Raw genomic sequence first — 26,028 nt, forward strand, 5'->3', positions numbered from 1 at the left:
CCAGATTTGACTGGAACGTTTCAGATCCTGTCATGGTTTGGAGCAGTGTTGGTCGGAGCCTGGCCTCAGACGGAAACGTTCGGCCTTGAAGTTGATATTCAGAGAGCCTCGGTCTAGCATCAAAACGTCAATACGAATCAATATTGAATACTCAATATAACTACTCATTTTTTAAACCAAAGAAAGATTTACGTGTGGCACCTTTCTACAGCTTAAAGAGGCTCTATTGAAATAGGGAGCTGTTTACTAAAGTTCATAATTATGGAAGAACAACGAGGAATCAAATACATATCATTTTATTCGGATGGTTGCGCGGGCCAAAATAAAAACCGGTATGTGTTTGCACTTTATCTATATGCCATAAAAAAAGGCTATATAGAAAATATTACCCACCGTTTTTTTGAAACTGGTCACAGTCAAAACGAGGGTGACAGCATGCATTCGTTGATTGAACGAGCAATGAAAAACAAAGTTTTATATACACCTGACCAAGTGTATGGTGTAATAGTGAATGCCAAAATTACTGGAGAGAAATATAATTTAATAGAAATGGGACAAAGTGACTTTTACGACATTAAAGACCTTATCATTGGGAAAAACTGGACTACAGACACTCAAGGCTCTAAAATCGCATGGACTAAAATTGTAGAAGTAAAGGTCTCAAATTCCAATCCCAATATAGTACAATTTAAATATAATTATGATGATCAATACTTTGACTTAAACACAGAAAGTTGTATCAATAGGTCCAGAAGAGGCAAACAAAATATATCAGGTAATATTGAAGTGACCAGTCTAAAACCAGCATACTCTGAACCAATTGCGGTCAGCAAAGCTCTACTAGAAGATTTACTCAGCTTATGCAGAACTGAAGCCCACTATCATTCGTTTTATAATTCGTTCCGAAGCTATACTTAATGACAACCAGCTTCGGATTCTGATAGTGACGATGACAATGACAGAGACTAAATTATTGTACTAAGGTGTTTATGAAAGATCGGACAGATCTAATCATAGTTTGGTTTGTAATTTTTTTTTAACAAATGATTATGTTTTTTCATTTTATTAATAAACAGTTTTCTTTTATCACAAAGTCATAGTTTTATTGCGATTTATATTTCTAATAAATTGATATTACTTGATAGTTAATTGAAAAATAAAATAGTAATAAAACAATAATTTAATATATAATGTGCATTATATCGGCAAAAAATCCAGGTACAATCTATTACTGTTTATGTTTGGTTGTCTTTGTTTAATGAATACCATTGTAGTGTACTATTATTGTGCACGCTGTCTGTTTGTTCTTACGCGAATAATATCGTAATGTTGTTTTCCGAAATAATATTTTTCTAGCGTTTCCAGTAAAATTTATTTTCTTAAATAACTTCGTTCTAATAAAATAAACAGTAAATAAATTTGTTTAGAATGATTCTATAAATAAATAGCTTTTATTTGATATATAAATCATTCTCTTAGGTTGCACAGTTTTTCCAATAATCGTAAAAAAACACTGTTTTATTTTTCCTGTAAAATTTGAATTTATTGATAACGATATTATTCGGTGGGAGGAGCGATATATCAGATGTCGCAAGATCTAAGCCTATTCGGACCCAAATGGTCGGTGAACGATTCAATTACCCATGTTCGAGTCACGCATTAAGCATAATAATAGTACGCGATTTGTCGCCCCTGAACATTAATATCACCCTTACCGGTTTCTACGACTTGTATGGTAAGTTAAGCGTACAATTTATTACCGTATTTGTGTATACTGGGAACACGCCCCGGTGTCGCTCGCTGAAGGAAATATTGCGTTTGAAACCGCAAGGTACGGTGAAATGGTAAACAGTGTGTTTGAGAAATGGTGTGTTGAGCGGTAGAGGTTTATTTTAAACATTTTAGGAGTTTTATGATGTAGAAGATTGAATATACAAGCGTTGCAATTTTCTTTCACATTACAAACAACATTCGTCGTTCAATATTGTGCAGATAAATAGCATGCTTTTATCTTATATACATTCATTATTAGTACATACCACGGGTACATGGTACTGGTACACAAAAGTGACAAGTTAGTTAGTTAGTTACAGCCTATTTATCGTCCCACTGCTGGGCACAGGCCTCCTCTCACACGGAGAAGGATTGAGCATTAATCACCACGCTTGCTCAATGCGGGTTGGTGATTTCAGACTATATAGTCCAGGTTTCCTCAAGATGTTTTCCTTCACCTTTTTATCAGCCATTGGTGTCTAAGATATACTTAGAAAGTACATACAAACTTAGAAAAGTTGCATTGGTACTTGCCTGACCTGGATTCGAACCCGCGCCCTCATACTCGAGAGGTTGGTTCTTTGCCCACTAGGCCACCACGACTTTTTGTAAAAGTGACAAAGAAATGTAAAAAAAAAACATTCGAATTCAGAAACTCCTGTTTCTTGGAAGTCGATATGCTAATATGATTATTTATGCGTTAAGCTGTTTTATATAATGGTGTCAATGAATAACAATTTTCTTCTATCCCAAATAAAAAAGTACCATAATCCAGATAAATGATTAGTATAAATTGAAAGGCTAAAAGTATTTGTGGCTCCATTAAGCCAGATTACTATTACAGAGTTTTAAAGCCATTTTTTATTAGCTCCTCAAGAACATTTCAACTTTATATCGGGGATTTTACTTCTATTAATACTTGAATTTTATTGAAGCGTTCATTTTGATAGCGTTTATATTTTGCCTTGAATAAAATCATCTTTAGACTGAAACATTTAGAGTTTATATAACGAGTATGTATGTATTTGTATGAGTATACGACGGTTTTAAATATTTAGCTTTTGTTCTGAATTATTCTAATTCTCGATAAAGCGTACAACTTAAGCCAAATTTCTGATATGTCTATCTGATATATCTTTTCTACAACAAAATACAGCACTATTTTGTATTCATCTATAGTCATACAATAAAGAGGGTTTTTGGTTGATGTTTGTATGAAAAAAATTCTGTCACTGTTGGAAAGCTACACTCTTCCCGAAAAACAAAAGTATATTATTCCCCGATACGGGCACACCGGTAGTAGTTCACGCTAGAAAATGACTAGTAAATTATAAGAATAAATAAAGGCAAGAATGCCACAAACCAAATAAATACCTGACTTCATCCAACGAAATACTTAACATCTAAGTCAGCAAAAATATTCCCACAATACAATAATTGATAATAGTTAAGCTCCTCTAAGGGGAGAGTGGGCAAAACGGACCTCAAGTATGATATATCACTTCAGAAGCCATCGGTCTTATTTACACAAGTCGTGCTGGGAACGACGTATTATTTCATTTTAACCCACTGTTAATAGAATAGCCAGAATAGCCAACTGGCTATTACGTGGCTATTTAACGTTAATGAGTTGTAAATACCAATTGTCTGATTTGATGGAATTAGGTATGGTAATCTTAGTAATTGAAGAAATTATGCAAAATGAAATCATCATATATTTAAATTAGACTTTTTACGTTTTGTCGGAATAATAATTCCGACAAAACGTAAAAAGTCTAATTAATTGGTTACCAATAAAAAATGTGTTTTATTTTTGGATGAATTAGATTTTCAGCCGTTTTGCAGATGATTAATAAATATTCGAAAATTTTCGGTCCTTTTTTATCTCAATGAAGATTTGCCTTGACTTTATACTTTCATGCCTGGTTACGACGTGTTTGTACAATATTGTAATAATCTATTTAGGTAAGTATCTATACTATTAATACAAATCTTTTATTCTCATACCCAAATGTTTTTATGTACAAGTAAAGCTGGGGACGACAAATTATTGTACCTACATATTATTCTCGCCACCAAGTAATGGAGCTATTGTTTGACAAAAGCTGTGTATATGTGTGTAACCGTGGCCTTATTTAGGACAACTTCCTTCACTGTTTCGGCCATCTGTTGTTATCGCGCTTTTTATAAGCCTCTAGTGTAGGTATGAGATTTAGGCTTTGTTGCTGAGTGATATAGGATTATTAGTTAGTAGCTGATTCCCGCAACTTATAGGTAGGTAACTACTTCCCGTACCCAGATAAAATAAAGATTTAAATTCTCAAAAACAATAACGTAATTTTTTTGAAGTCATAAGAGAATTTTCAAAATCGTTTAAGTACACCCATCAATGCTCTTCTTCAATACAATTCAACCATTTATATTCCGACATGATTCGGTACACGGCATCACGTTATAACGATTATTATTATTACATTGAATGCCAAATACAATATTCAGCGAGCGTTGCCAAAATCACTACTATTAACACCACTCGGCAATAACAATCATAATACCTTTGATAAGATACTCGAATCTCGAGCCTTCCGGGCACAACAAATTTGGTACACATCAATAAATTTTATGTTCCAACGCGCTCATTCCGATTTCCCGATATCAAAGAAAATCTTGAGCCTTCAATGTCTCCATAGTCGCTATATTACAAAGCCATGGAGAACAAAATGACTAGCGGAGGTGCCATAACGGAAAATCTCGTAAGAAAAATGCGGGCGGGGACGAGGAACGTTACTGTTTCCGACCTCATACAACTTCGTTGGACCAGACCATTTTTTGTAATACCGTTAATAGATGCTTGAAAGAATCCGAACGCCTCCTTGGTGACTGATCGTTTTAGTGAGCCCACCGTACGTATTTGACCTAGAAGAAGGCGCCTGATCTACCCACATTACGGCATCTCCATCTTCCCATACTCCATGTAAAAAGCCTACAATGGCTACAGTAAAGTATTGAAGCCATACGCCGACTTTGATCAGAAAGTAACGAACCAGTTTTAAGCTTATTGCCTCAGATTGGGTATTAGAACAATAAGGTGCTCAAAAGTTTGCTAAGAAATTTTGAAGGGCTTCGGCAGGCTTATTGATTTTCTACCAGTTTGGTAATCAGGGTTGTAATTAAATGGCAAGAAATTGAGGGCCTTTGTTAGAGTGTCTCTTTGTTGTTTCACATTCGAAATTGGTATGTATCTAGTTAGGAGTTTTGAAGTTTGAGGGTTATTTTGGGATGATCAATTGTTAGCTGGAAGTGTAATTGTGTTATGTAATGGAAATTAAATTCTATGGATTTCAATTAAATGTGCCTTATTTCTCGAAATGTAGGTAGATTAAATATACATGGTTACAGCATTTTTGGGGAAGTTAGATCAATCACGCCATTCTATAAAACCCGATATTGTTAAAATAAAAAAGAACAATTTTGGACATCAATTTGTAAATATTTTATCCCCTCATTGTCCTTTCAATAATTATCATTTGTTAACATCGCCTTTCCTCCTGAAACATAATGGCTGTTTCAACAGCTTTTCGCTAAGATATATTATGTTATCTTAGAAGTCCGAGCTCCCATTATTTGTTCTATTGTCTCAAAAGCTAGTGAAGCGAACAACTAACAAAGGAAACTGAATAAGATAGAATAGGGGATTGAGTAGTAACTTATGTATGTTAACAGTTTGGTGTATCTTATGTGTTCACATATTCTGTATGGTCAAAACATGACTGAGTTAAAGAGCACATTATTTCATTTAATATATGTATATAATATTTAGAATACATTTTATACGAGTTATGCAGACGAATTAGGATTATGTTGTTATGTCTTGAGCATAAAGAATGTCTTTATTCCAATCAAAATTTTCAGTCGATCTGATAGCGGCTAAATATCTGATCTTCGTAATGTGCGTACTACCATTCGATTTTATACTGATTTATGAGCTCAAACAAACTATCGGCCGACTAAAAGTTTGCAGAACAAGGGTCCTCTGAATCAAAAACAGAGTAAAATCAATCGATGTTTTTCCTTTCTCATTAAAATAAAGGCTATAAATACCTACAGCCTTGAAAATACAGTCAGTCATAAATATTTCAGAAAAATACCTTTTTTTATTCACAAAAACATACATCGTTTGACTTTATTAACCTTTCATGACAGACTTGGCATATTGTTATATTTTCCGCTGAATGAATATCAAATGAACCGTATAATTATAACAGTATGAAAACTGGACAAATGGTTTAACCTGTACGGAAACAGACGTAATTGGTTGCTCTTTGTCTGACAATTATTTTATGAACAATGCCTTGTGTCAACGTACTGAAATAGATTGTTAGGAGGAAGGAGGCAGTATACTAGCTTTTGCCAGCAGTTTCATTCGCAACCCGTGAGAATGACATATAGTAGTAGCGAATTTCAGACGCGCAGTATAAGGTTGCCCGGTTGCTAGGCTGAGGAGGTCAGACAGACAGTCACTCCTTGTAAAAACAGTTAGACTGTAAGCGGACCCAACATAGTTGGGAAAAAGCTAGGCGGTTAGGGAGCTTAGTTCAGATGCACATACTTTCATAATTATAGATTTGGAATTCCTTACAGACAAGTATGCAACATATTGCTAGATTAGATAAGAATGTTCACAGTTCCATAAGTTAATATGCCTACATATTTCCTACATGGCTTCGTTAATGGGTAGGTTAAAAAATACGCAACTATTGCGACTTTTTAACTTCACGCTAAAATGAAACAATTCATTACATTTTAAGTACGTTCCGTAAAATCATCAAAAACAAGCGTTTCTCTCTAGAAGCATAATAAAAACGTACGCCGAAAATTTCAAATAAAATTACTCCGGCGTTCACCATTTTAATGAAACTCCATCATTTTTGTTGTCATTCCTCCTACGTAACTTCTAATTCGGGAAAATAACTGTCCTAGTATTTAGAGCATAAACTTTTACGATCTCTGTATATACGTCGCTTATAATATTACGTTAACGTCCTGAAAATTCAAATTTGGAACATAGCTATTCCAAAAATATTTAAAACATGATTTTTCTTTTCTAAAAAGCAGGCCGAAAATAAACTGACATTTTAATTGAAAGGAGTTTCGTATCTACATTTTGGAGTGTCGTTGTAGACTTTCTTTTGTTATGTTTTCAGCTTTCGTTTAATGCTTTTTATCATTTTGTTGATAGTAACGTTATTAACATAATCTTAAAAGTAAAGATTCAAAAGATGTCTGACTTGGCCTAGTTTATCGGTCAACCAGGGGTCATATTGGACATAAATGCGTAAATCCACGTTTTTTTAAGAATCTATCTATGGACACAGTTAATGTTAATCGGAGAAAAAAATATTATTTTTAGGTCTTTGTCTATGTAAATTAAAATGAAGCCACGTTGAAAAATATAATAAGCTTCTGTGTTTTTTTTTTTGAAGACGAATGTAAATATTTCTTTTTCACCAGTTCTTCTGGTAAAAGCCGAAACAATAGTCTTTCCTTTTAGGTCTAGACAATCAGTTAACTAATCTCCCAGAATGTAATGTTCTATCGCATTATTTGTACTTAACACTACCGGATTAGGACTGCTTTCTTTGTTCTCAGATAAAGGTTTATTAATGAAGACATAAATACTGTTAATGTATTAGCTTTTAGTAAATTTCATTCGTTTTAGTTAGAACTGTTGTTCTAACTAAAACCGTTCCGTTCCGTTTATAAAACTAAAAATAAACGGCTTTTTAGTTTTATAAACGGCTGTTAATAGAAATAAAATATGAAATCCAATATCTGAGCCATATTTAAAAAAAAGGTTAAAGGTTAAAAATTAGGTTAGTAAAATAGCAACAGTGTACCTATGTGTAGTGTTTTATTTCATGAAACCGGGCAAAGAATACTTGATGTACATGCACTTTGAATCTCTTTCCTGTCTTTCTTTCCTGTGTATTCCATACATCCCCGTGGAAAGAACTTTCCTTATTTTTACTCCACTTACCTCTAGCCCCAACGTCGCTTTTTAACACCAGGCACTCCAATGCAATTATAATAAACACATACCCTCTTACGCGAAGACAGGAACCAAACGAATAAAGCACATAGTAAGAGTTAGTACTCAAGAAAATTGACACTCTCAAAGCCCTAGCATTTTCACAGAGCGGCCAAATGCCGCGTCCTATTTTACATACAAAGTTAGACCACGTTTTCACTGCAGCGTTGTTAGATATAAGACTTGCTTAGGTTCGGGTAACTTCTTATTAAAGAAAGCTTTAGGTTAAAAGTAACATCTATGCAGAAATTGAGTTTTAAATTCATAAGAAGAAAATGTAGTTATAAAATTGTAAATTGTTGATCGTTACTTTAATTATTTATGGAAGGGCGCCACTTTTTTGACCATAGTTCAGGTTATTTCGAAGTTTCGGTTATTTAGCAAGCATCGACGTAAATTCATTTATGGAAAATATATAGGTACACATAAGTACGTCTTTTACAAGAACGCAGGTGAAACTACACATAATAAACAGTCCTAAATAAATAAGACACCTCGCTATAACAATATGTTTGGTCAAACAAGACCATACATTTCCCATCGAACTATAGTCCTTAGCAAATAAGTGAGAACGGTTTGCAAACAATTGAGCAAAGGTACCTTATACCAAGTGAATGCTGAGACTGAGGGCGATTTCAGACTAAAGACTTTATACGCTAATTGTTTTGCTATACGCGCTGACCCTAATATAGGCCAGTATTTGCTGGAAATGACATGAGCGTTTATAATGACTCAGCCTAGTTTAAAGGAGTTTATATGGGCGTCAACTCGCGTACGATTTGTGCTATTGGCAAAATTGGCTCTTTAAAAAACAAGCTTATAGACGCATATACGCTAATCTAAATCCGCTTTATGAGCAATAGACAGTGGTGTTGCTGGGAAGTTTGCTCTTCACCGCTTTTTCTTTCCAGCTTTAATACTAGAAAGTGGTAAAAAGGGGGCGTTTTTGGGGTGCTGTCCTTTTGTAATATTGATTACTGATTGTAATATTGAGTCGTGAAAAAGTGCTAAAACTAGCCCACTTTCAATAAACGTTTTAGACTTGGGTGCGTCCCCCATGAGCGATGCACCGCGAACGCGAAGCGATCCGTATGGACTGTTTGTTATCTTCCTGTTCGCATCCAGATCTTTAATATAGGACGCACCGTTATCTTCAGGGTTACAGAGGTTATTAGCGCAATCTTTTGTTTCAGGAGCGATGACCCCTCGGCTCGGGGTGCTGGCCTGAAAGATGGCTCGAGCGGCCGCTGTCTGCCTATTCACGGCTCATTTCCTGGGGTGCATCATTGGTAAGCGTATTTCTTGTGTTATCTTGAGTATTGTGCTGTGTTTGTGTGTGTTTGTGTGTGTGTGTGTTTATTTGTCTGAGTGTGTGTGTGTTCTTTTTTTCTGTTATGGTGTTGAAGTCTAGTGTAATTTTGAAACTTCCAGGGGTATCATTTGTGATTTATAAATTAGCGGTGTAACAATTTTCAATTAAGAATGTTGAGCGTAATTTGAATGAGCTGCTTTTGATTTGTAAATATCCTTTTCATAAACCTTGTCGTTTTCTTACCTAACTTTTAAGTAATTATAAAAATATGATTAATGACTAAAACTCACGTTTTAATAGAACAAGCCTTGTAACGAAAGTTATCAAGTTAAAACAAAAAAGAGTAATGTTAATGAAAAAGTTAATGAATTATGTTGATGTTAGAAAAAACCTTTTAACGTTACCTTAGAAGCATGCTTTTGAAACCTGAAAAAAATATAAAAAAATTACTACTTTTTCTTAGTTTTAATGAGTTACTTGTAATGCCTAAACTGAAAATTAATGTTATGTAAGCGAGTTAAAATTTCAGCGTTGGGCAGTTTTAACGTTAAAGTAAAAAACATGGAAAACAAAATCTTTCCTTACTCCGTGGTAACAAAACACAGATTATCCTTGAAAACCAAAGTATTCCTGAACTTTTTAGTTAAAATAAAATTAGTAATTTGCTGCTACATAATCTTTGTAGTAAATATTTAATTAGACATTTACTTTTAGCTTATGATGTAAATAGTAATTCAACAAAACATAAAACTTTGGTTGCATATTAAAATACTTAAAATTACTCAATTCAAAATAGATGTTTTAGTACAAATAACTTATTAATTTTTCAACGTTTCCATCATTTAATGATACTGTGCTGTTTTATATCAAGAGCATAGTTTAAAAAAATTAAATTACTGTTATATCCTTTTCAAATCTCCAACAAACAAACATACAACCTAAACAAAAGCGACAACTGTAATTTCCTAAACCCATAAACAAATACCGTGTTGGTTACACGATCAATTGAATTCACCGCAATTAGCGTCAGTCAAGATCCGTATCATTTTCAAACAAAATACAAATACACGCAATGCAGGTACGAGACCTCGTGGCTAAATGACTACGTGGCTCGTGGTTAAGCAACGCTTGGCGCGGTCGGTCCGTGGATGGGTGACCATATTGTCACAACGAGTTCTTCCACGTTTCGTGTTTGTGTGGGTCCCGGCTGTCATTTGCACACCTTTGGCACTCGTTACGGGTAGTCAGAAGCCAGAAAGTCTGATTACCAATTTCATCTAGGGGTATTGGGTTGCTCGGATAACTTGGTAGGAGGTCAGATAGGCAGTCTGTTACTGTTACAGCCTTTTTATCGTCCCACTGCTGGGCACAGGCCTCCTCTCACGCGGAGAAGGAAGATAGGCAGTCGCTCCTTGTAAAACACTGGTCCTCAGCTGCACCCGGTTAGACTGGAAGCCGACCGCAACATAGTTGGGAAAAGGCTAGGCAGATGATGACGCAATGCAGGTACGACGTATCTACTCGCGACAGACGGCGTTACATTTTTCATGTGCGTAATAAAAGTAAAGGGGCGGGTAGACGAACGACTGGTAGAACTATGTGGGATAAAAAATAGGCATGTTGGTTGTGATTTTTTTTCTTTGAGCCGATTTTATTTTTATTAACAATCCAAGTGGTAAAACATAAATAAATTAAGTCTATGTAATGAAGGTAAACGTGGATTTCTATTAGAAGAATTCTTTGTCTCTGCTGGAAGCTGGAAAGAGCAGACGCCTTTACGATGCCGCCTAAATTGTCCTCTTCGTCTAAACTTGGCGTATTACAAAATAGAGGAGTTCCAAATATTCCTCAAGGCTGATGTGAACCTTGTTAAACACAAAACTTGAGACAAAATCCGACTAAACTCTGGTTATATATAATTCGAAATATTCAAATTGAAATCAAAATATCCTCGACCAGATACATTATATTAAACATCAAACTGCCAACAGAAATCCGTCTGTTACCAGCCCAAAAGATCTGCTCACTTGCGTAACCAACTCTCTATGGTAATAAAGTGTCATTCGTCCAAAGCCGGGAGGATCATAATTTAAAATTTACCACTTAATCAAGGTTCAGCTGACAATCGCGATTTACGTCTCCTAGTGGACATTTCATTTTCCACTCAATTACTTTTTCTCAGGTCTTTAAACGATAATGTGATTAATTTTTAATCTGATCAGAGGGACCATTAATCTGATGGGGATCTCAGTCCGAAGGAAATTAATGAAGTTATCGTTGTTTATTGTAAGACTTGAATGCTCAAAATTTACTTATAATTTACGGTAGCTCGCGAACAATTTTGAAGAGTTTTGTTTCGAGATTTCTTTGTTGATTGAACGTGTTTTGTTTTGCTTGTTCGAGAGAGGTTGTGGTATGAATCGGTAATGCTTTTAAAATGTTTGTTATGAATGTAGAATGAAATGTTTCGCTGTATTTACTCGTTAATATTTATGGGTCATATTTGCCTACATAATTAAAATATGACAGTCTAATTATAGTTGTCTGTTGACAGGGTAAAATCATTATTTTTGCGTGATGAAATGTTTTTCGTTTTATGTGTGTGACTGGTTTAAATTGAATGGTTTCTACGCGTTCACATGCAGTGCCTTAGAGGATAGATAAATGCATTACATTGTAGCCAGCCAATGTTCTGCTACGGTTGCGTAGCTAACGTAGCGTAGCTGTGACGTCAATGCAGACTCCTAGCCGCTACGACGTAGGCATCAACTTAAACAGAACTTTTTTGTATTTGTTTTTAAGTCCTTTAATTGCTTAAGCTTGTCGAGATTATTGTTTTAGTTTTATTTTGTTTAATTAATTAAATTTCTTCAGAAGTTAGTTTAGAAATTAAGACACATTTGGCTTTTATAGTGCCGTCTTAATTTACCAAAACTTAACACAAAAATATAGAAGTCACAATTTAACATAGTAAAAGTAATGTATGTTTTTTTCTGTTCTATTATTACTTTCACCGAATAGCAAAGAACATAAATAGACAGAAACATTGATTTTCGCTTTGACTCATCCCAAATCCGGGGCCCATTTTTTTCATTTCTCCGAAATCATTTTCTTTTGAGCAGTTTTTTGTTACAATTATGATTTCTTCCGATCTACAGAGGTCAAACAGCAATCGTTCCATTGATAGAAATAAATCGAAAGAAAAGAAAGGTTATTGGATCGGAACGATATTGAAATGAAAGTTTTTTGCATTGCTCTGGTAATAATTGCAGGAACTTCGAGCGAAATACCTTCTTATTATACGAAAAGGTTAAGCGGTTTTTGAATACTTTTATTCGGGTAGAATGAAATAAAACTCTACAATGGATACAGAAATAATTTATGGTCCTAAAATTCTTTCGAAATTACACCTTTTTATTCCATGCTTGGTCAGTAATTTTAATTCGTACATCTACAGTTTTAATTTTCAGCTACTGAAAGGGCCCTTCTACGGCAATGAGTATCTCTGAAAACATGAAACTATGTATAAACAAACCGTCTCAAGTGTGTAGTGATCGATCCACTACTACTATTTCCAATCCATTTTTTTTTTCGGGAATAGGATCTATGCGGTGATTATGATAGGTGGTTTTCACAATCAAGTACTCCCAAAAGTAAAAATTGTTGTACCATAGGCATTATTTATGTAACATTAATAACAAAAGTATTTATAAATACCTAATAATATTCCTTTCTTCACAGTATGCCGACAAGACAGCGGCAACAACAGACCTCGGGACCAAAGCACAGTCTCAGAATCTTCTAGAAGATTCAGGACGGAGTTCCTAGAAGACTGGCCTCAGACCCCTGGGGCTCCATACTTTGATCCTAGCACGCCTGACAATGTGACCGGCTTGGTGGGGCATCCTGTCATACTGCTGTGCAAAGTCAAGAATTTGCAGAATAGAACTGTGAGTATTATTATTACTGTAAGTAGGTTTTGTAGTTTAAGTTACCACATGTGTTTGTGGATGTAGGTTGGAAGTATTGTATTCCTGTAATCGGAAACTGTGTGGGTCTTTAGTTCCGACAACCTATTTATTATATTTAAAAGCTTTTTTTGATAATTTATACACAGAAGATGTTGGTGTTCTTTTTATAAGAAATAAATAAATTATTATTTTTAGTTTGAGTGAGATCAGAGTGACAACAAGGCATCACTTATTTTCTTAGAAATAATACGAATAGCATATATAAAAAGACTTATGACATGCGTATATATTTACATAGGTACTTGCTATTTGTCAACGACAAAGATCTCCGTAGAATTAATAAAATTAATAAAATAACTTTACTAAACTTAACTTTACTTTTCATTAGTTAAAAGTACGCTTTGCTGAGTATAAGCAATGTTTGAATTAAAAAAAAACAAAGATATTTAGTATAGAACAAAAAGCTAATCACCACGCTTGATTAAGCAAATGATCATGAACAGTTAGCTATCCCACAAACTTCAAAGTCCTTTAGTATTTCAGTTAGTTTCTATTAGTGCTCCTAGAATGAATAGTAAGCTCGGTACTAAAGTTGCCGCTAGTAGGTAGATAGGTATTTCAGTTATTGGCAGTTATTATGTATCCATTGATAGATTGTACCGTGGAGTGAGCAGAGGGTCTGAATATTGTTAAGTTGAGTATAAATGTGACGTAAATTATTGTTTCTAAATTCAAATATGGTTCACGATTTGATTTTGAGAAACCAGAACCTTCCGTGTAAAATCCTTCCCATGATTTTATGACTATACATGGCCGAAAGAAGTTAGCTATTAATTAATGTCCATTCTATGTACTTATCTAATTCTACTTAAGTTAACATTTTTGGGGTCTATGCCTTAAATGTTATTGTTTCTAAATTAATTTCACTCTTATAAAAATGACGGTCAAAAAACTCTGAAACTAAGCCACAAACAATAATACCAAAGTATAAGATTTCAAAACAAAAGCCAACTCAAATCCCAAATTGCTCCACGAGTCTAAAATTTCAATCGGAACCAAAACAATTTTGGCTCCAAATGCAACAATACAGCTCAGGTTAACAAAATTTGTATAAGTGTACGAACTTATGACAAAGTTCTATTCAGAAACAGGTGTCGCAAGATTGCTTGGCCGTATAGAAGCCGTAATATCTTGGATATAGGAGCATGGAGAACAAAATGACTAGTGGAGGTGCCAAAACGGAAAATCGCCTAAGAAAGTAGCGCGCCAAGCGAGGGAAAAAGAGCTGTTTTCGCCCCTATACGCTTTTTTAGGACCCGTCCAATTTTTCTAATACTGAAAATCGTTGACAGACGTCTCAAATAACCCGAACGCCTCGTTAGTTCACTCTTAACTGTCAGTTTTAGTCATGCACGTCGTACAAATTTGACCTAGAAGAAGGTGGCTGACCTACCTGAATTTTGGCATCTCCGTTCATCTTTCCTTACTTCGTGGATATAGGTCTTACTTCGAACAAAGTCTTCGAATACAGTTTTGCTCGACTTTACAATAGGCAATTTCCGATTCGTGTAGAACTCATTTCTGCAATGGAGCCCAAAGAGCTTTGGGAGTTCAAAGACAGCTATATTGTAATGGAACTTGCGCCCTTACCTGTTAGTTAAGTAGTCAAGTCTTGAGAAGCTTGGTATTAGAAATATTTTTCTCAAAATGGATCAGAAATGCTCATTATTTTATTTATAAATAACTTTTCAAAATGATATATTTTTCAGTTAGGAACGAGTATTTTGTATATTTTAGTGGCTCTTTCAAAATAATTCACAATTAATTACAATGGACCCTTTTTGACCGAATACGACAAACATCTACTAACTGCGGATTGCAATAACTGACCTATCTATTATTTTTGTATTAGAGATTGAAATGCATAATTTATATGCTGCAGTGAATGTCAAAATTCAATTTCCTATCTGTAAACAACTGATGGATCGATTACTACACAGTAAAAGACATTTTCAACTGGTTTTTCTTTACCTATTTCATTTGTTTTCCATACCTCTGTCATCGAAACGTAAGTTATTCTTAGTAATACGAATAGCTATTTTCTTGCTATCATTGTTCGACCCATCTCAAATAACTTAGACAACCCAATCCACTGGATTAGTTATCGCGAGCCGTTTTGATTAACCCAACGGTATTTCTAAGGTTATTCGGTAAGTTTCATACGCTTCAGACTGTAATGTATGTTTGGATGCTAGAGTAAGGTATTATACTTGATAGTAACATTGTTTGAATTGGTTCTGAAATTCGATATTATGGTATGAAGACTATGAACTATTCTGGTTTAATGGAAAGTTTATTTACGTTATGTTTATGGAAGCTCAACTTGATTGTATATTACGCGTTAAATATGTAAATAATTCTCTTTGAAGGATAGACAATATTTTAGTTACAGGTTATTTCTAATGTGTATATTTATCCTTGAAAAAAGTTAAAGATTGTTTTTTCAGCTTCACTAGCGGGAGGTAGGTAATGCTTTTTGAATATATCAAAACCTGAATAGCCTACATTTTAAAAATCATTTTGGATTTCGCGAATAAAGCCCTAAATCGTGTGTTTACGTAACAAAATAGTGTTGTCATTTCTCACTCTTTTTAACCCCCGACGCAAAAACGACGGGGTGTTATAAGTTTGACGTGTCTGTGTGTGTGTGTGTGTGTGTGTGTATGTGGCATCGTAGCTCCCAAACGGATGATCCGATTGTAATGCGGTTTTTTTTGTTTAAAAGGTATGTCAGTCGGGAGTGTTCTTAGCTATGTTTGGTGGAAACCGGTTCAGGTCCTCAAGGTCATCAGCTCGTTTGCTAGATGTGATAGGAATGTTACACGCTCAGTTTACTTGCAAGTATATGTGGGATCTGAAATTTGAAACACTAATGTCTTTTGGAACCACTGAGCTGGTCTGCTGTTAGGGCACGAAGGTAGGAGACGTAACCCTGAACTGCCTTTTAGTAAACCCATCGAGTTTGGGCTCGTTGAATTTGTCTTGACGAGTTCTCTTCATGTTTCTGATCGACGAGAACCTGATGCTGGAAATGGGATGTGGCGGATGAAACCCTGGAATGCCGGAATGAAACGGATAAACCGATTTATAAGTATTTTTGCTGAAAATCTAGAATGTCCAAAGGTTAATCTTTACTGTTTCTCAATCTGTGCAATTCTCCCAGAGCCAGTTTGTCATGAGGATTGTTAAACAGCTTCCTTTGGCCGAGATCGCATATAGCGACCCCTTCTTAAGATAAAATAAATTAAATGAAAGCAGGAAAAATTAAGGAGCTCCTTTAAAAAGCATGAAATAAAATTAAATTATAAATTTAAAAAAACCCCCGACCCAAAAAAAGTACGCAATAATTATGACAAAAGTTTAAAAACGCTAAACCCTATAAAAAGCAAAAAAATTAAATTATAAATTTAAAAAAACCCCCGACCCAAAAAAAAGTACGAAACAATTATGACGAAAGGTTAAAAACGCTAAACTCTATAAAAAGCAAAAAATAACTTTTAACACTACGTAAACTAAATTTTGTCGTGTCGGGGGACCGCTATAATTCATTACTTTAGATACATGTTTTTTTTTAAAACGAATGTTGTAATTAGGTAGGTATCATTTGATTTATGTAAGTATTTATGAAGGTAAAAAGCGGTCCCCCGACACGTCAAAATTTAGTTTACGTAGTGTTAAAAGTTATTTTTGCTTTTATAGAGTTTAGCGTTTTAACCTTTGTCATAATTGTTTCGTACTTTTTGGGTCGGGGTTTTTAAATTTATAATTTAATTTTATTTCATGCTTTTTAAAGGAGCTCCTTAATTTTTCCTTCTTTCATTTAATTAATTTTATCTTAAGATGGGGTCGCTATATGCTATCTCGGCCAAAGGAAGCTGTTTAACAATCCTCATGACAAACTGGCTCTGGGAGAATTGCACAGATTGAGAAACAATAAAGATTAACCTTTGGACATTCTAGATTTTCAGCAAAAATATAAATCGGTTTATCCGTTTCATTCCGGCATTCCAGGGTTTCATCCGCCACATCCCATTTCCAGCATCAGGTTCTCGTCAATCAGAAACATGAAGAGAACTCGTTAAGACAAATTCAACGAGCCCAAACTCGATGGGTTTACTAAGAGGCAGTTCAGGGTTACGTCTCCTACCTTCGTGCCCTAACAGCAGACCAGCTCAGTGGTTCCAAAAGACATTAGTGTTTCAAATTTCAGATCCCACATATACGTGCAACTAAACTGAGCGTGTAACATTCCTATCACATCTAGCAAACGAGCTGATGACCTTGAAGACCTGAACCGATTTCCACCAAACATAGCTAAGAACACTCCTGACTTTTGTCATAATTGTTTCGTACTTTTTTTTGGGTCGGGGGTTTTTTTTAATTTATAATTTAATTTTATTTCATGCTTTTTAAAGGAGCTCCTTAATTTTTCCTTCTTTCATTTGATTAATTTTATCTTAAGATGGGGTCGCTATATGCTATCTCGGCCAAAGGAAGCTGTTTAACAATCCTCATGACAAACTGGCTCTGGGAGAATTGCACAGATTGAGAAACAATAAAGATTAACCTTTGGACATTCTAGATTTTCAGCAAAAATATAAATCGGTTTATCCGTTTCATTCCGGCATTCCAGGGTTTCATCCGCCACATCCCATTTCCAGCATCAGGTTCTCGTCAATCAGAAACATGAAGAGAACTCGTTAAGACAAATTCAACGAGCCCAAACTCGATGGGTTTACTAAGAGGCAGTTCAGGGTTACGTCTCCTACCTTCGCGCCCTAACAGCAGACCAGCTCAGTGGTTCCAAAAGACATTAGTGTTTCAAATTTCAGATCCCACATATACGTGCAACTAAACTGAGCGTGTAACATTCCTATCACATCTAGCAAACGAGCTGATGACCTTGAAGACCTGAACCGATTTCCACCAAACATAGCTAAGAACACTCCTGACTGACATACCTTTTAAACAAAAAAAACCGCATTACAATCGGATCATCCGTTTGGGAGCTACGATGCCACATACACACACACACACACACACACACACACACACACAGACACGTCAAACTTATAACACCCCGTCGTTTTTGCGTCGGGGGTTAAAAATAACTTTTAACACTACGTAAACTAAATTTTGACGTGTCGGGGGACCGCTTTTTACCTTCATAAATATGTACTTACATAAATCAAATGATACCTACCTAATTACAACATTCGTTTTAAAAAAAACCACGTATCTAAAGTTATGAATTAGAGCGGTCCCCCGACACGACAAAATTTAGTTTACGTAGTGTTAAAAGTTATTTTTTGATTTTTATAGGGTTTAGCGTTTTTAAACTTTTGTCATAATTATTGCGTACTTTTTTTGGGTCGGGGGTTTTATAAATTGTTTTTCGTAGGTATCATGGGTCCGTCACCGCGACATCCACCTGCTGACGGTGGGGCGCTACACGTACACCTCGGACCAGCGCTTCGAGGCGCAGCACAAGCCGCGCTCCGAGGAGTGGGCGCTGCGTATACGCAGCCCGCAGCGCCGCGACTCCGGACAGTACGAGTGCCAGATATCCACCACGCCGCCTATAGGCCATGCTGTACATCTTAATATTGTAGGTAAGTGAATCGCATTGGCTAAACGTCATCAGTCCAATAACCAATTAAATACAAAGAAAAAAACATCTGTTGAACACTTGTCTAAAAAAGGGTGACAGTAAAACGGACCTTCTTTCGACCTCATAGTTTGCAATTTTTTAGACACTTGTTCAACAGACGTTTTAATGTTTTTGTGGTACTATGGTTTATATCTTGACTCGATGCACAATAATTTAAAGAAAGTATTAAGAACTTGCATTTAAAAGCTTTTGTTTTGCTGGAAACCTCGCAATGTTCAAGGTCCATTAACAAGACTAAATGTTCAGTACCCGTAAGTGCGTAATGTCTTGTTTTCGACCCCCAAACCATTTGCAATGACCATGAATATCAAGAACACTAATTCCCACTTCGAAACTACTTCTAAAATACCTACCCGCATGCATTCACATTTGGATACGTTCCAATTACACTGAACGGAGTCCATTCAAACTTGGAATTGACCGCGAAATTCGGCGCTTTTCGAAACTGTCCAAAGATTGCAACTAGCGTAACGTTACTGTCCCATATTTTTCACAAAGACCTAGAAAACATTGGAGCCAATAGACGTTGGCTATTGAGGAAATTCTTGGCACTAAACTTGAATTCGACGCAAATAGCTCGATGTCGCAGATCGCTGAGGAAATAATGGAATAGTCATAAAGAATGGGCAATCTTCTTCGCGTTCCAATTAAAAGCGCTGATTCAACTTACGGCACAATGTAGACTTTTGAGTGCTGTTTAAGAGTTCTCAAGCATTTCTTTTTCATAATTCTGAATTTTAATTTCATCTACACAATTTATAAATAGAAAAAATTTACCGTTTCTTATAAATAATATCTCGATTTATTTCCGAAGTCACGAGAATTTAAAAACCTTCGTCTACACTACTTATGAAAAATAAGAATAGAAATACAGATTTCTGTGCATTCCTTCACAAGGAGACTTCGGAAGCACAGACGAATTAGCAGCGCAGTACATTGTCAATATTTCATGTGTAGCAAGCAAGCAAATGGAATGGGCTCTATCAAAGGAAACTAACTCCAGATAGAAACAAGCAAAGCTTTACTGAAACTATTGTTTGCATGGCTTGTGCTTCACAGCCTTCTACACATATTACGCTTAGAGCACACACTGCAAACTTTTAATCGGCCGATAGTTTGAGGGTCACAAATCAGAATGAAGATGAATGCACATAAGATGTAAGCACAAGCGCAAAGATCAGGTGTTTATGGTGATCTTCACACTGCCCCGCATCACGCTGCATCTTGCGTGTCGACGCACCTACGCGCGTTCCTGCGGGAGTGCAGATCTGCATCATCGTGCGGGTTTTTCACGCACTCACGCGCGTAGGTGCGTTTTGTAAATTCACGCACAGCGGCTCTCATCGAGTTCCATTTTCAAATATATACGTCACGCCCATTCAAAATCACGCGCGTCACTGCGGGATCAGTGTGCCATACCTTGCGTTTCACCCCGCACCTACGCGCGGGGGTGCGTGTTTCTCCGCATGTATGTGCGTGATCCGCATGAACGCGCGTGGATGCATTTTCAGTGTGTTGGACTATGCGTGTTTTCCATACAAACGGAGATATTTCCATACAACGGAAAAAAACGCATCCACGCACTACGCTGCATCATGCGGGGCAGTGTGATAATCGCCTATTTGTATGAGACTAACTGAAACCTTTAATTGGAACTAAGATTTTCTTTAAAAATTTGTTGCTAAGCGTTAGGTCAACTGATGGCTGACTATTTAGTCTGCAGTGTGTGGATAAGTGTGTAATGGATGGATGTCTTAGAGCGCGCGCATACTACAAACTTTTAGTCGGCGGTATATTTTTCTTTTTAAATCGTGAATTCAATCAAAGTTTTAAGTCGGTCTGATACCGAATAAATACCTGATCGTTGTTACGTCAGTACTTCAATTCATCTTCATACTGATTTATGAGCCCAAATCAACTATGTTTCAGCCGACTAAAACTGTGTAGTGTGTGCTCCCCTTAGTTTGTTTACTTTGTCAGTCTGTTGTTCTATTATTATTTTATTCGATATTAAAGTTAGACTGTTTGTTCGAGCTTAGTTCGGAAACGGTGAGTCGATATTGTTTTAGGGCATCCAAAGTTTATTTAGTGTAAGCGGGCCGAGGTGTATTTTATGTTTGCTGTTTATTTTAGAGAAGTTCAATATGAGAAAACTATGGAACTGTGTGAAAAAGTAGACGAGATAATACTAATAACAATAAAGTTGATTGTGATAGTTTAATTGCGCACTATAGAAGTATAATCGACGTCGTCTACTCTGACAACTGCCTAGGTTTATCCGCAATTCGGGCTTTCGCTGTGACATATCTATGGATACACATAGAACTCCTCTTTGCTTTCAGTGAAGTGTCCATGATTAACGAAATGCCTATGGTTACTTTACATTCTTGCGTGTGGGGAACTTAGAGACCACACATAACAACATGAATATTATAATCATGCCTATTATAGTTCTTCAAAAAAGTTTACAGGTGTAGGAAGACATTCCAAAAATAAAAAACCTTTCGCCTTCATATTAGACTTGTAATGGAACCCTTATGTTAAGGAACCGAACCTTACACAATGTCACAAGTTTTCTTCGAAGTAATGAAGCAGAATTTCATCGTAACTATTTTTTGTTAAGAATTCGTCACGCTAAGGTGTTATTGTTAGGCGATAATATATGGCTTCCTTATAATGTGGGTGTGAAACCCTCAATTTTATTATATAATACTTTTTGCCGCGTAATACTTTACCTACGTAATGTTTCTTATTCTTTAAGTGAAAATATTCGCTTACTAATTAAGAATACTAGGATTCAAAAATAACACTGCTTTCATTTCTTTCACTAGGCTAGATTAAGAGGGTTTATAATACACAAAATAAAAAAGAAATTACCTTTTCACTTTGTTTTCACCGTATTTAAACCACACACCAGAAATCTATAAAGACTTGGAACTTGATTTCTTATTCCCTTGACAAATAAAAACTATAACTACTTTCAAACTGGAAAGTGCACACTCTTCCTAAGTTAGTAAATAAATAAAATACGGACAAGACTTTAAAACTACTTCACACTTTTTACATGGTTATACACTTTAGGCGTGAAATCAAAAGGTTATGATAATATTGTTTGGTACCTATCCATAGAATATATGTAAATGTCCTTAAATATACACATAAGTATCAAGTTGTTGAGGAGGATTCATATGCATGGGAAGTGCGAGTTTCAAGTATTACCTCCCCACTCAGAGACATTTAATGGTTACTTAAGCCATTCCTTAGTAAAGGATTTGTATGACATTCCGTCACTAAGGAGTGACTTAAGTAATAATTAAATGTCTCTGAGTGTGGGCGTTAATATAGTACTTTTCTAAGTGATTTTGTAAATGTAACCCCAGTTTCTAATTTAAAAGTACTACACATGTATTTTTTACAACTACATATAACATAAACACCATTGTCCGCAGAACCAGAAACCGAGATAATGGGGGGTCCAGACCTGTTCATATACGCGGGCTCCACCATCAACCTCACGTGTATTGTGAGGCACACGCCAGAACCGCCCAACACTATCAATTGGACGCATAGAGGGAAGGTAAGATTATATAGTTATTTTAAAGAATAAAGAAATATGGTATTGGCCATTTTTGGATTGCCGGATATTGAAAAAATTTTGAAGAACTGCGTTGGGGTTAACTTTCAATCTAGTTGGTTCCACCACTTCTCTTTCTAGGAAGCAAAGATAGAAGGTGTAATGTGTTTTAAGGGCCTATCTGTCAATAGTATCACGTCTAGATTCAAGAAATGGTCTTTTAGTCAGTGACGGTGACGTCGAGGTAGGATGCATTTAGATGGCTCACTGATCGAAGTTTTTGTCTGAAATTCTGGGCACTACAGAATAAAACGACCAAAATTCAACCGCTCAGCACTTTTATATGCCTCTTAACCGATTCCTTAATCTCTTAACCGACTGCTGAAAAAAGTTAAGATGTACATTTTTCGTTTAAATAAAACTGAGCCACTCCAATTTACTTTCTGTATTACGTTCCCGTCACAACTCTAAACTAAATGCATTTCTTTGCAACTGTTGCACAAATATGACATCGTAATAGAAATGGTCTGAGGTTAAAAATGAAATGTGATATAAATAAATGGCTTTATAAAAAGAGTACTTGGACAAAATAGTTTTAAATTCTCTAGGTTACTTTATATAAAGATATTTTTAGTCACTTGGCAATCGTATTATGATAAAAATGCTGGTTTCCTCATGATGAATTTCTTCAACTTTACTCAATCATTGATGTTCAAGATAAACATAGAAAGGAAGTAAAAACGTAGAAACGACTCATTTATGTTTGTCTGACATGAAATCCAATGCAGACGCCGACTCGAGATCCTTTAGCCACTGGGGTACCAAGCCAAAACTTACTCACCACGGCTTAATAAACCAATAAAGCTATAAAACAGACTCCAAAGTATAAAACTCATCCCCAACACTAACTCCCTCATTAATTCAGGCACTAACTCGATAAGTTCTAATTCCTAGTACCCAACCGGTCTATTAAACGCCATAGAAGCGGAATGCGATTCCCCAAATTGCAATTAAACGCATCCATATGTGAATAGCACTGGGTATTAGGATTAAGTTGATTTCACACTGGACTATTAACACCAAATTGTGTCTCGAATAATGGCGTTTCGGTTGGGATTTAAACTTTGGTCTTGTGAAGTTTTGGATGCTATTACGGGTTTGTTAGTGTTTTGATACGGAGTAAAGAAAGATGAGCGGAGTTGCTATAATGCAAGTAGGTCAGGTGTCTTCTTCTAGGTCAAATTCGTACGATGGGCATGACCAAAATGATCAGTTAGGGTGAACTTAACGAAGCGATCGAGTCCTTTGGGATATCTATCACCGCATTTTGTATATGTTGTTTTTGTTTTTGTATTATGTTCTAGGGTGCTATATATTCAGGCAGTTTTTATGGCAATCAACTTTATTATTCTAATGGTGAAAATAAATCGTGTTATATAAGTGTATGATTCAATTGAAAAGGTTCCTTATTAAATAGCTGGCTTAGAATATTATGCGAACTATTGAGTATTTTCAAGTAAATGCAGAATTGAGTCGGTATGCCGATTGCATACTTGGCATTGTGGAATAATGCAGAAATACTCCTTTGGCATTCTAGGATAATGCAGTACCATTTATTTTCGATCTGTAAGTAATTGGACCGAGTATAATAATTTATTTATAATCAACACATAAGTATCACAGTAGTCTGTGTATGTTAGTTACTTCTTCACGTACAAACAGCTTAACATATTTTGATGATAGGTTGTCACCAAAAATATACAAAGACTCCACTTTTTGTCCGGGTACGGGAAGAAATTGGTCTAGTAAATGGGTAAAACCGCTGAAAGAATTAATATTAAAATACATAACTGCAAGATTTTCTCAAGTGATCTTTCTCAAATTTACGAAAATGGGACTTAACATAAATCTAATAACGACAAAGATTGTCACAGAATAGGATATTACCACATGAGTTTCGTAAGCGTTCAAATTAAATTATATAATATGACATCATAACATAATTTTCTTGACGAAGACTGTATCAGTCATTTTCATAGCGTGACTTACGATGAACAAGACATTTCTGAAATTAACTGTCGCTTTTATGATTCACTTAATACCGTTATGCTTTTAATTTTACGGTTATTTTGTCACTTGTTTTAATATTGTCGGAGTATCAAACTTCAATCAAGGTTCAGTAGTTTTGGTTTGAAGCGTGACAGATAATCAGAGAGACTTATGCATTTATATAATCCTTAAAAGTATGTTACCATTATTTTTTGTAAGTAAGTAATATTCAGCAGCGGAAATAATGTAGGAGAAGATTGACTAGAACGTTAGACAGTTTCTGTAGTAAATAAAAACTAAAAAGGCATAGAAATATTTTAAATTCACAATTTGAATCGGCTTCGCATTAATTCTATCACAAATTGTCAGCAATCCGTTTTACCATTGAAAAGTTAAAAGTTCAGTTATTAATGTTCCTACACTCGGCTTCAAAACCCCAGCATAAGTTTTCTTGCACCACTTAATCTTATACTTGTTTGCTAACTCAGCACTTCTAATTTCATACGACAAGTCAGAACTTTGAAGGAACAGTTATTATCTTTATATTAAAACAAATTGTAATTTTACTTTTTACTTTAACTGGAAGAACTTTTAATTTTAAAGTTCAGATTACGTAATTAAAGATTTTGCTTTAGCACTTAACTAGCGTCCCAGTGGTTACATCCAACTCATGGGAGAACCACTTTCTGCAACCGAGTAAAAAGTACCCTGTCCTTTTAAGGCATCTGTGAATATTTAAGTTCAAAAGATTTGGGCTGAATTCGCGACAGATAGACAAAAGTTCCTTTCTCATTTTGATGTTAGCAAGGATAAGGATTCATCCTTCACACTATCTCAGTTACACGTAATCATAAATGGCTGCCAAATTTAACCATACACCCATTTGGTTGGATCCCTCTCTCGACAATCAAGAATTAGCATACGCATCTTAATATGTCAGGCCAGATAGAGCGTAAATCTTCATAACTTGGCCTGGTTATGAGTATCACCATAGGGTAGACGTTAGTTTGTCCAATCCTCTACTCAACGCATAAGATTAAACGCTCGAGTGTATCACTACACATTACAAAAGTCTTCAAACCATATCTGTCTCCGCGATTAACTCTAAAACTACTGCATTGCTGAGAGATTCATAAGGAAAGGTTAGCTATAATACGTATGAATACTGGGCGTAAGCCGAGTGGGCGGCAAGTTTAAAAGTTATAAATAATCCACCAAAGGACTTATCTACAAGCCTTTCATGCGTGTTAAAAATGAATATAAAAAAATTTATAACGCAACAAAAAATCTCGCACCATTTACTGGTTTAAAAATGACCAGAATTTAATCAAAATATCAACGTCGGATGTGCAATCGAGTTTAAATATTCCGTTCATTCAGTCGCATGGAGTGCATTTCAGATTGGCGTATCTTGAAGTGCAGGCGACTCGTTGAAACAATTACTGGAGTCAGAGAACTTGGGCATTATTTTATATGAGATTTTCTGTGCCAGTGTGACTCTAAGCCTGGTATGTTGGAGATTTTCAGCGC

The 26,028-nt window shown here is 35.6% G+C and overlaps 1 protein-coding gene across 1 annotated transcript in view; it reads left to right on the forward strand.

The window, feature by feature from the left end:
* The window catches only part of LOC110373365 (hemicentin-2), a 60,173-nt gene that overhangs the window by 18,403 nt on the left and 15,742 nt on the right, over positions 1 to 26,028 (forward strand). The window contains exons 2-5 of the mRNA XM_064037651.1: positions 9,055 to 9,150; positions 12,915 to 13,123; positions 18,606 to 18,816; positions 22,325 to 22,452. Coding sequence (XP_063893721.1) covers positions 9,093 to 9,150; positions 12,915 to 13,123; positions 18,606 to 18,816; positions 22,325 to 22,452 — 606 coding nt within the window. The 5' untranslated portion in view covers positions 9,055 to 9,092. The remainder of the gene's footprint in view (positions 1 to 9,054; positions 9,151 to 12,914; positions 13,124 to 18,605; positions 18,817 to 22,324; positions 22,453 to 26,028) is intronic.

Source organism: Helicoverpa armigera, chromosome 13, assembly GCF_030705265.1.
Source record: "Helicoverpa armigera isolate CAAS_96S chromosome 13, ASM3070526v1, whole genome shotgun sequence".
NCBI classification, from domain to species: domain Eukaryota; kingdom Metazoa; phylum Arthropoda; class Insecta; order Lepidoptera; family Noctuidae; genus Helicoverpa; species Helicoverpa armigera.